The 10,842-nt window shown below is 47.8% G+C and overlaps 1 protein-coding gene across 1 annotated transcript in view; it reads left to right on the plus strand.

Annotated features, from left to right (window-relative positions):
• Positions 1-10,842, plus strand: part of NWD1 (NACHT and WD repeat domain containing 1) — a 74,544-nt gene that overhangs the window by 30,785 nt on the left and 32,917 nt on the right. The window contains exons 11-12 of the mRNA XM_010845673.1: positions 6,003-6,200; positions 9,152-9,274. Of these exons, the coding sequence (XP_010843975.1) occupies positions 6,003-6,200; positions 9,152-9,274 (321 nt within the window). The remainder of the gene's footprint in view (positions 1-6,002; positions 6,201-9,151; positions 9,275-10,842) is intronic.

Consider the following 10,842-nt stretch of genomic DNA (forward strand, 5'->3'; position numbering starts at 1 on the left):
CCTATTGAGTGTGAAGTGGCCGGGATGTGCTTTCTTTTCTTTCCCCTGCTATGTTCGGTCTTAGCTGTGGCATTCAGGATCTTTGCTGTGGCTCGAGGGCTTCTCTCTAGTTGCATCGCAGGGGCTCAGTAGTTGTGGCACGTGGGCTTAGCTGCCTGATGGCATGTGGGACCTTATGTCCCCAACCGAGGGATCGAACGTGAGCCCTGTCCTGTGCAAGCAGGATTCTTAACCCCTGGACCACCAGGGAAGTCCCCGTGATGGTTTTTATCATACATTTCCCAACTGGATTTTTTGTTTGTTTTTGTCTGGCCACACTGCATAGGTTGTGGGATCTTGGTTCCCCAACCACGGATACCTTGGCCCTCGCACTGAAAGCGCCAAGTCCTAACCACTGGACCACCAGGGAATTCCCATCCCAGTTGGTTTTGATTTGAGTGTTTTTACAAGTGATTTTATAAGGATGCTTAATTCCTGTATTCCTTCCATGGTTCATTCATACCTGCAACTGCTGGTTGTCTGAGAAGCCTACCTGGCTACCACTGAGGCTGGACACCCCTGGCCCCCACACCCCTGCATATTCCATTGCTACATGCTACTTCCACATATCTTAACTTTTTAGTTATTATTTTCTCTGGCTTTCTTTTGCATCCTCTATCTGCCCCTATGCTATGCTAAGCTGCTTCAGTCATGTCTGACTCTTTGCACCCCTATGGGCTGTAGCCCACCAGGCTCCTCTGTCCTTGGGATTCTCCAGGTAAGAGTCTGTCTGCCCCTGCTCCCTGCCAAATGTCCACCCCTATTACATAGATCAGTCCAAGCGCATGGATATTGGTCTCACCAAGTTGACTTAAATCTGGGCTCTGGCATTTACTGGCAGTGTGACCTTCAAGTCCCTTACTACCTCATCACCTCCCTCACTCTCACCCCTCCCCGTGCCTTGCAGCCTTCAGTTTTCCCATCTGCAAAATGGGGGATGTTGGTGAACCCTCCCACCTAGGGCTGCTGGGGAAACTTTGCAAGTCAATTCACGCAGAGCCTGTCCCCATGGTGCTTTCCGAGGAGCCTTTTACTGTCATGTGACAGCACTGATGCTGTTGACCTGAATGGCCTTGGAGGGGCCATTTCTGCCCCGAGCCTCCGCTTTCATCATCTGCAAAATGTTGGATAGCGCTAAGGTGGTGTCTACACGACTGAGCGACTTCACTTTCACTTTTCACTTTCATGCATTGGAGAAGGAAATGGCAACCCGCTCCAGTGTTCTTGCCTGGAGAATCCCAGGGACGGGGTAGCCTGAGGGGCTGCCATCTATGGGGTCGCACAGAGTCGGACACGACTGAAGTGACTTAGCAGCAGCAGCAGGATCCCACCCAAGTGGATGATGCTTTTGCCTTCCTCTTCTTGCATTCATGCTCACCAGAGGTTTTAAACCTCAAAGGGACTGATTTCCCAGGAAAATACCCTTGGGCCAGTTTAAGAAAAGATTTCAAAGCTCAAATCACAGTATGTTCTTTGCAGCGCTCCTTGACTGACAACCTGTGGCTGCCCGGTGCAAGGAGAAGGTGTAGAGAGAAATGTTGCCACCAGATGGTGCAGCTGAGCAACCGTGCATTCTCACAACATTCCAGTACTTCCCAGCAAGCTCCTAGAAACCAGTCCTATTATGGATATCTCCCGTTGCCTCAGGCTCCAGGATGACTTGGCGTGGTGCCATTCCTGTTTGTTTTTATTTAAAAGACTGATATTTTGTTCATCATGGATCTGGGGGCATGCTTTTGATTTTCTTAAAAAAAAAATTGCATTAAAGTAGTGTTTATCTTAACAGTTAAGTTTGTTAGCACCACCTTAACTGCTACGCCTGTGGTGAGTGGGACACTTGCTCCTGTTCCTGACCTTACCCGATTTCACCCACCAGCAAACCCAGGCACAGGGCGTGGCCACCCTTGCCCCAGGCCCCACAGTTCGTGTGAGCTGTGTAAGCCGCTGAAACCTCGTGTGTGTGTGCTAAGTCGCTCAGTCATGTCCAGCTCTTTTGCGACCCCATCAGCTGTAGCCCACCAGGCTTCTCTGTCCGTGGGGATTCTCCAAGCAAGAATACAGAAGTGGGTTGCCGCTTCTGAACCTCACCATGCCTCAGTTTTTGGGGTGATAGTGATGATACATCTAGACTGCCCCCTCCCCAAGATGTAGTTACTTTTAAAATACATATTTATTTACTTATTTAGCTGCATCAGGTCTTCGTTGCTGTGCACGGGCTTTTCCAGTTGCCGTACATGGGCTCTCTAATTGTGGCATGCAGTCTCAGGAGTTGCCACACACAGGCTCTCTAGTTGTGAGAGCTCAGTAGTTGTGGTACATGGGCTTAGTTGCTTTGAGGCATGTGGGATCTGAGTTCCCCAACCAGAGATGGAACCTATGTTCTGTCCTGTTCATTGCAGATTCTTAACCACTAGACCACTAGTTCAGTTCAGTTCAGTCACTCAGTCGTGTCCGACTCTTTGCGACCCCATGAATCGAAGCACGCCAGGCCTCCCTGTCCATCACCAACTCCCGGGGTTCACCCAAACCCATGTCCATTGAATCGGTGATGCCATCCAACCATCTCATCCTCTGTCATCCCCTTCTCCTCCCGCCCTCAGTCTTTCCCAGAATCAGGGTCTTTTCTAAGGAGTCAGCTCTTCGCAGCAGGTGGCCAAAGTATTAGAGTTTCAGCTTCAACATCAGTCTTTCCAATGAACACCCAGGACTGATCTCATTTAAAATGGACTGGTTGGATCTCCTTTCAGTCCAAGGGACTCTCAAGAGTCTTCTCCAACACCACAGTTCAAAAGCATCAATTCTTTGGCACTCAGCTTTCTTTATAGTCCAACTCTCACATCCATACATGACCACAGGAAAAACCATAGCCTTGACTAGATGGACCTTTGTTGACAAAGTAATGTCTCTGCTTTTTAATATGCTGTCTAGGTTGGTCATAACTTTCCTTCCAAGGAGTAAGTGTCTTAATTTCATGGCTGCAATCATCATCTGCAGTGATTTTGGAGCCCAGAAAATAAAATTAGCCACTGTTTCCACTGTTTCCCCATCTATTTGCCATGAAGTGATGGGACCCGATGCCATGATCTTTGTTTGCTGAATGTTGAGCTTTAAGCCGACTTTTTCACTCTCCTCTTTTACTTTCATCAAGAGGCTCTTTTAGTTCTTCCCATCTGCATATCTGAGGTTATTGATATTTATCCCAGCAATCTTGATTCCAGCTTGTGCTTCCTCCAGCCCAGCGTTTCTCATAATGTACTCTGCATATAAGTTAAATAAGCAGGGTGACAATATACAGCCTTGACGTACTCCTTTCCCTATTTGGAACCAGTTTGTTGTTCCATGTCCAGTTCTAACTGTTGCTTCCTGACCTGCATACAGGTTTCTCAAGAGGCAGGTCAGGTGGTCTGGTATTCCCATCTCTTTCAGAATTTTCCACAGTATATTGTGATCCACACAGTCAAAGGCTTTGACATAGTCAATATAGTCAAAGGCTTTTGGCATAGACCACTAAGGATGTCCCAATATAGTTATTTCTTAATCCCTGGTGGTTGTCACTAAGTTATGTTTAACTCTTGGTGACCCTAGGGACCATAGCCTGCCAGGCTCCTCTGTCCATGAGATTCTCCAGGCAAGAATACTGGAGTGGGTTGCCATTTCCTGCTCTAATCCCTAGAATCTATAACTATCACTTTATATGGTGAAAGAAAATGTGATTAAGGTTCTTAGGATGGAGAGTTTATCTTGGATCCTCCAAGCAGTCCCAAAATGCAATCACAAATGTCCTTATAAGAAGGCAGAATGAGATTTGAAACCCCCCCAAAAAAGGGAAAATGCGGAGACACACAGACGAGAAGGTCATGTCAAGACACAGGCAGAAATTGGGTGGATGCACATACACGCTGTTGGTGGGAATATTGGTGCAGCCACTGTGGAAAACAGTATGGAGGTTTCTCAAAAAAACTGAAAAATAGAGCTACCTTATGACCCAGTAATTCCATTCCAGGGTAAACAAAACAAAACAAAAACGCTGAAAGATACATGAGCCCCCGTGATCATAGCAGCATTATTTACAATTGCCCAGATATGAAAGAAACCTAAAATGTCCGTGGACAGATGAATGAATAAAGATTTGCTACATATATTCAGTGGACTAGTACTCAGTCATAAAAAAGAATGAAGATTTGTCATTTGCAGCCATGTGGATGGACTTATAGGGGATTGTGCTAAATGAAATAAGCCCGACAGAGAAAGACAAATACTGTATGATATCACATATGTGGAATCTAATAGAACAAACTAGTGAATATAATAAAAAAGGAGCATACTCACAAGAATAAGCTGGTGGTTACCAGTGGGCAATGGCACCCCACTCCAGTACTCTTGCCTGGAAAATCCCATGGATGGAGGAGCCTGGTGGGCTGCAGTCGGATACGACTGAGCGACTTCACTTTCACTTTTCACTTTCATGCATTGGAGAAGGAAATAGCAACCCACTCCAGTGTTCTTGCCTGGAGAATCCCAGGGATGGGGGAGCCTGGTGGGCTGCCGTCTATGGGGTCGCACAGAGTCAGACACAACTGAAGCGACTTAGCAGCAGTAGCGACCAGTGGGCGAGGGGATGGTGAAGTGAACATCGCTCAGCCGTGTCTGACTCTTTGCAACCCCATGGACTGTACAGTCCATGGAATTCTCCAGGCCAGAATACTGTAGTGGTGTTCTCCAGAAGGTGTTCCCTTCTCTAGGGGATCCTCCCAACGCAGGGGTCAAACACAGATCTCCTGCATTGCACGTGGATTCTTTACCAGCTGAGCTACTAGGGGAGCCCTAGAGGGAATGGAGGGGGCAAAACAGGAGTGGGGGAGTAAGATAGACTACAAGGATGTATTGTACAACATGGGTAATATGGCTAATATCTTGTAATAAGTGTAAATAGAGTGTAACCTTTTTAAATTGCATAAAAAATTAAAAATAAAAAAAAGAAATTGAGGACTTCCCTGGTAGTAGAGTGGATAAGAATCCTCCTGCCAATGCAGGGCACGTGGGTTCAGTCCCTGGTCCAGGAAGATCCCACACGCCACAGAGCTGCTAACCCCACAAAGCACAACTTCTGCAGCCCTGGCACCTGGAGACTGTGCTCTGCGACAGAGAACCACCACACAGAAGCCTGTGCACCGCAACCAAGAGTCGCCCCTGTTTGCTGCAACTAGAGAGAGCCCACAGCAACCAAGACCCAGTGCAGCCAAAAGAAAGAAAGAAATATTTTAAATAATAAAAAAAGGAAGTTGAAGTGATGTGGCCACAAGCCAAAGATGCCTGGAGCCCCCAGAAGCTGAAAGAGGCAGGGAAGGATGCTCCCCCAAAACCTCTGGAGGGAGCACAGCCTTGGCCACACCTTGATTTCAGACTTCTGGCCCCCAGAACTGTGAGAGAAGAAGGTTCTGTTGTTTGAAGCCCCCCAAGTTGTCTTGTTTCCAGCAGCCACAGGGCACTAACCCACTCAGTAACTATGAACTGCTGGTGAAATGATCCTACACGTTGGTTGGGTGCCTGGGTTTCCCTGTAGGCTCAGACGGTAAAGAATCTGCCTGCAGTGTAGGAGACCAGGGTTCAATCCCTGGGTCAGGAAGATCCCCTGGGGAAGGGAATGACTACCCACTTCAGGGTTCTTGCTTGGAGAATTCCAAGGACAGAGGAGCCTGGTGGGCTACAATCCATGGGGTCACAAAGCATAGGACACGACTGAGTGACTTACACACTTGGCATTCAGAACGTAGCCATAAGCAAGACAGGCATTGTCTTTGTTTTCAGGAAACCCAAGGTCTAGGATGTGAGGTGGGGATCCTCCTGGTGCACTTGAAGTAGGGGCGAGTGGGTGGAGAGAACAGAAATGGAGGCAGAAGTGCGGAGGGCTCCAGCTGGGGGAGCAGGGCCCCTCCCCTCAACCAGCGTCCCCTCTGTTGCAGAGAGAAGCATCCTGTACACAGAACTCCTGGCCAGACTCCATTTCTTCAGCACTTCACATCCCGGGCTGGTGGGACAGCTGTGCCAACAGGCACAGAGCTGGTTCCGGATGTGCCCACAGCCTGTGCTGGTGCCCCTCGGAGGATTCCTCCAGCCCCCTGGAGGGCCCCTTCGGGCAACCCTCAGCGGCTGTCACAAAGGTAGGTGTCCCCAGCGCAGTCCCTGTCTGCCTGGGGGCAGTGGTTGCAGGCTGCTCTCTGGGGCTCCCCTCTGCCAGTTGGGAAGCCCCAAGGGTGCCAGCTGGGCCTGGCCCTGCTGTCTCATGCTGACTTGACTCCATCTGTCCCCCAGGGACTGTAGACGACTAGTGTAAATACGGCTATTGAGCCCAGAGCAAGCAGATGCTGACTGCCTCTGGGGTCTCGTCACTAAGAGTTCGGTGCCCATCTCACCATAGCTTCTGTGATTTTACAGCCTCATGCTAGTAAGTTTGGAAACTGAAGACTGGCTCCTGCCTGGCCCTGGAGAGGCTGGTGGGACTTTTAGGTTCTCCATGAGACACCAGAATGTCAGGATGAGAGGGTTTTGTTCTCTCCATCCATTTCCAACCCATCTTTCCGTCCGTCCACCCATCATCCCTCTCTTCCTTCCATTTGTCTGCCTTTCCATCCATCCAAACTCCTTCCCTCCCTCTCTTCCTTTCTTCTAACCACTCAGCTATCCATCCGTCTTTCCATTCATCCACCCCTCCCTCCATCTGCCCTTCCTCCCTTTCATCTATCCATCTGTATGTCCTTCCATCCTTCCTTCCCTTCTTCCTTCCCACCCATCCACCCATCCATCCACCATCAGTTGTCCATATTTCCAATAGTCATCCTTCCTTTCACCATTCTATCCACACCAGTTACCTTTCATTTTCCCCAAATTGCCACCTTCTATTTGCTCAAATACCCCTCCTCCCATCCAGACACTCAGCCATTCATCAACTCACCCACCCACCTATCAAATTCATCTACCCTTCTAATACCCATCTGTTCACTAACCCACTCGTGCGGCCAGTCATCTACCTGTCCACTTACCCGCCAGCCCACCACCACGCATCCAGCCCTTTATCTGCCCACCCACAGCCTCACATTAATCCTGAGGCTACTGAACACAAATGGCTTGTTGTTCAAATACCAGCCATTATAACTTGTAGGGAAAGCTACACTCTCAAGGCACAGAGCTTCAAAAAGAGAAATTCTAAGAGACACTTGATACAATGCATGGAAAAAAAAATGATTTAGGGACAGCTACCAGAATACTGTGTTGAGAAGGATTATAAGACTGAGTCTAACAGGAAAGAATGTACATTTATTACGATACTGATTCTGATGCTGTAACAAAAGCCAACATAGCAATGGCTGAAATAAAAAAGAACTTCATTTGTCTCACACACAACGGTCCATGCATAAATAAAGGTAATATGGTGTCTCCAGGTTGTCAGGGACTCAGACATTTTCAAACTTTTTGCTCTGCCATTTTCAATGTGAGGTTTGCATTTAATGGCCCAAAATGGCTGCTCCAGCCCTTGCCATCACAGCGGCATTCCAGCCGGGGGGAAGAGGGAAGAAGTAGACGGCAGTCCCCTTCCCTTCGAGGACACAACCTTGAAGCAGAACTTGTCACTTTTGCTCCTGTTTCACTGGAGAGAACATGGCCATCTTTGATTATAAGGGAGCCTGGGAAATACGCTCTTAGTCTGGGTAGCTACATACTCAACGAAACCTGTGGGCTGTGGATTTTATTACAAAAAGAGGCGTGATATCAATAGAATGGCTACTGTAGGGGGTGGGGCCGATCACAGAACGTGGTGATTGATTGGTGAGATCTGTCCAAGCATAAGGAAAGGCAGTCACAGCGCACAAGTTTTTTGGTTTTTCTCATCTCAGTAGGAAAATGTCTTGTGTTTCAGACCCACTGTGCCAGTTGCATGAGCTCTAGTCACGTCGCCCGGTGGTGCTGGTGGTAAAGAATCTGCCTGCCAGTGCAGGAGACATAAGAAACGTGGGTTTGATCCCTGGGTCGGGAAGATCCCCTGGAGGAGAACATGGGAATCCACTCCAGTATTCTTGCCTGGAGAATCCCACGGACGGAGAAGCCTGGTGGGCTACAGTCCACAGGGTCGCAAAGAGTCGGACACCACTGAAGCAATTTAACACATACACACACACGACATGTTGAGGTTGGGAAGCTTCCTACCCACTCTGGGCTTCAGTTTCTTCATTTTTATTTATTTATGGATGTACAATGTGGCTTGCAGGATCTTAGTTTCCTAACCAGGGATCGAACCTGCATCCTCGGCAATGAAAGTGTGGAGTCCTAACCACTGGGCCCCCAGGGAATTCCCAGTTGCTTCTTTTTTAAGGTGAAAAGTTTGAGTTCTCATTTCCAAGGTGACACAGCTCTTGAGTGATCACAAATTAAAAAAATAAAAATAAAAAAATAAGGAAAGAAGAGAAAAATCCCACCTCCTCATATCCTGTCCCAGTGAGGTGGAAATACAATCCTGGATTCTCGGACCTGGACTGGCGCTGACTTTAACACCTCCCCCACCATCTGGGCTTTCCTGGTGGCTCAGCAGTAAAGAACCCGCCTGCCAATCAATACAGGAGACACAAGAGATGCGGGTTTGACCCCTGGGTTGGGAAGATTCCCCTGGGAAAGGGAATGGCTACCCACTCCAGTATTCTTGCCTGGAGAATCCCATGGACAGAGGAGCCTGGTGGGCCACAGTCCATGGGGACAGAGTCGGACACAACTGAGTGACTGAGCACGTGGACACCCCAGTTGTAATGACCAGAAATTTCTCCAGACATTTCCCAGTGTGCCCTGGGCGTGTGGCGCAGAATCACCCCTGGGTAGGAATCGCTGAACTAGAGACACTTATGACTGAACAGTGGTTTAGCCCATCTTCCTGCCTCAGAGCAGCTCAGAGTCTGCATCTGGCGTCTGACAGTGCTGGTTTTAAAATCCCAGCTCTGCCACTTCTAGATGTGTGACTCTGGACAAGGAACTGATTCTGTGCCTCAATTTCCTTATCTGCGAAGTGGGGGAGTATTTCATGGCTGAGAACTCAGACCCGTGAGCTCTTGTTTCTGTGTGGCTGCAGGCATCACTGCCATGGCATGGAGCCTGGAGGAGAAGCTGCTGCTGGTTGGCACGCAGGAGGGCATGGTGGCTGTGTGGGACATGGAGGAACAGCAGGTGATCCACATCCTTCCTGGACACACAGGTGAGGCTTGGAAAATGGGGCTGACGATCAGGCTCCTCCTAGAGTCCTGCAGTGATCAGCCAGTTTTCAGGGTCCATTTACCACCAATTCACTTCTCTGTATAAAAACTGTGGTCTTTGTTCCTGCATCAGCTAGCTACAGCCATGTAACAAAACACCCCAAACAAGAATGCGAATCAGAACAGCCACTATGGAGAATAGTAAGGAGGTTCCTCAAAAAACTAAAGATTGTTGCCGTATGATCCAGGAATCCTATACCTGGGCATATATATGTACTACAATTTGAAAAGATACCTGCCTCCCTGTGTTCATAGCAGCAGTATTTAAAATAGCCAAGACTTGGAAGCAACCATCAATGGATTAATAGACAAAGATGTAATATATACAATATATATGAATATTAGCCACAAAAAGAATGAAATAATGCCATTTGCAGCTACACACATGGACCTAGAGATTATCACACTAAGTCAGAAAAAAGACAAATTCTGTATTGTATCACTCATATGTAGAATCTAAAATATGATACAAATGAACTTATATACAAAATAGAAACAGACTCACAGCAAAGAGAACAGACGTGGTTGCCAAGGGTGGGGCTGGGAAAGGGCTGGACGGGAGTTTGGGGTGAGGAGACGCAAACGTGTGTGTAGAGAAAGGATAAACAGCAAGATTCTATTCTATAGCATAGGAACTATATTCAGTGTCCTGTGATAAACCGTGATGGAAAAGAATACGAAAAAGGAAAATGCAAAATCAAGATCACCCCAAACACAGTAGCTTCAAACAATAGCTTATTTAGCTCACCTCTGTGAGTGGGCACTTCCCCGGTGGCTCAAACGGTAGAGTCTGCCTGCAATGTGGGAGACCTGGGTTTAATCCCCGGGTCAGGAAGATCCCCTGGAAAAGGGAATGGCACCCCACCCCGGTAGAATCCCATGGACAGAGAGGCCTGATGGGGCGACAGTCCATGGGGTCTCGAAGAGTCGGGCACGACTGAGCGACTGACACATAGTGTGAGTGGGCGCTCCAGCCCCGTGGCAAGTACTCATGTGCTTTCTGAGGCTGTAGATTTGTGCTTTGGGGACATTTCTTATACGTGAAATTGTATACTATACGATCTTGTGCGTCAGTTTTCTTTCTCGCCACTTAACACGTTCGCAGTTCATTTGTATCGTTACAAGCATAGATAGTTTGTTCGCTTGCATTGCTGAATCGTATTCCCTTGTATGCAAGCGACAGGTTTTCAACCATTCGTCACTTGAAGGACATTTACACTGTTCCCAATTTGGGGCTGTTGTGAATAATGCTACTCTGATTCATTGTATCGTCATCTTTATACTGTTTAAATGCACTAAAAATATTTCATTTATCTTAATAGATCATATTCCAGAATTTATTAAATGTTTAAAATTATTTAAACATTTTGTGGCTATTTAGGCTTTTTTTTTTTTTTTTTAACCTTCCCTGGTGGCTCAGACGGTAAAGCGTCTGCCTACAATATGGGAGACCTGGGTTTGATCCCTGGGTCGGGAAGATCTCCTGGAAAAGGAAATGGCAACCCACTGC

This window comes from Bison bison, unplaced genomic scaffold, assembly GCF_000754665.1.
Source record: "Bison bison bison isolate TAMUID 2011002044 unplaced genomic scaffold, Bison_UMD1.0 scf7180017864221, whole genome shotgun sequence".
NCBI lineage: Eukaryota > Metazoa > Chordata > Mammalia > Artiodactyla > Bovidae > Bison > Bison bison.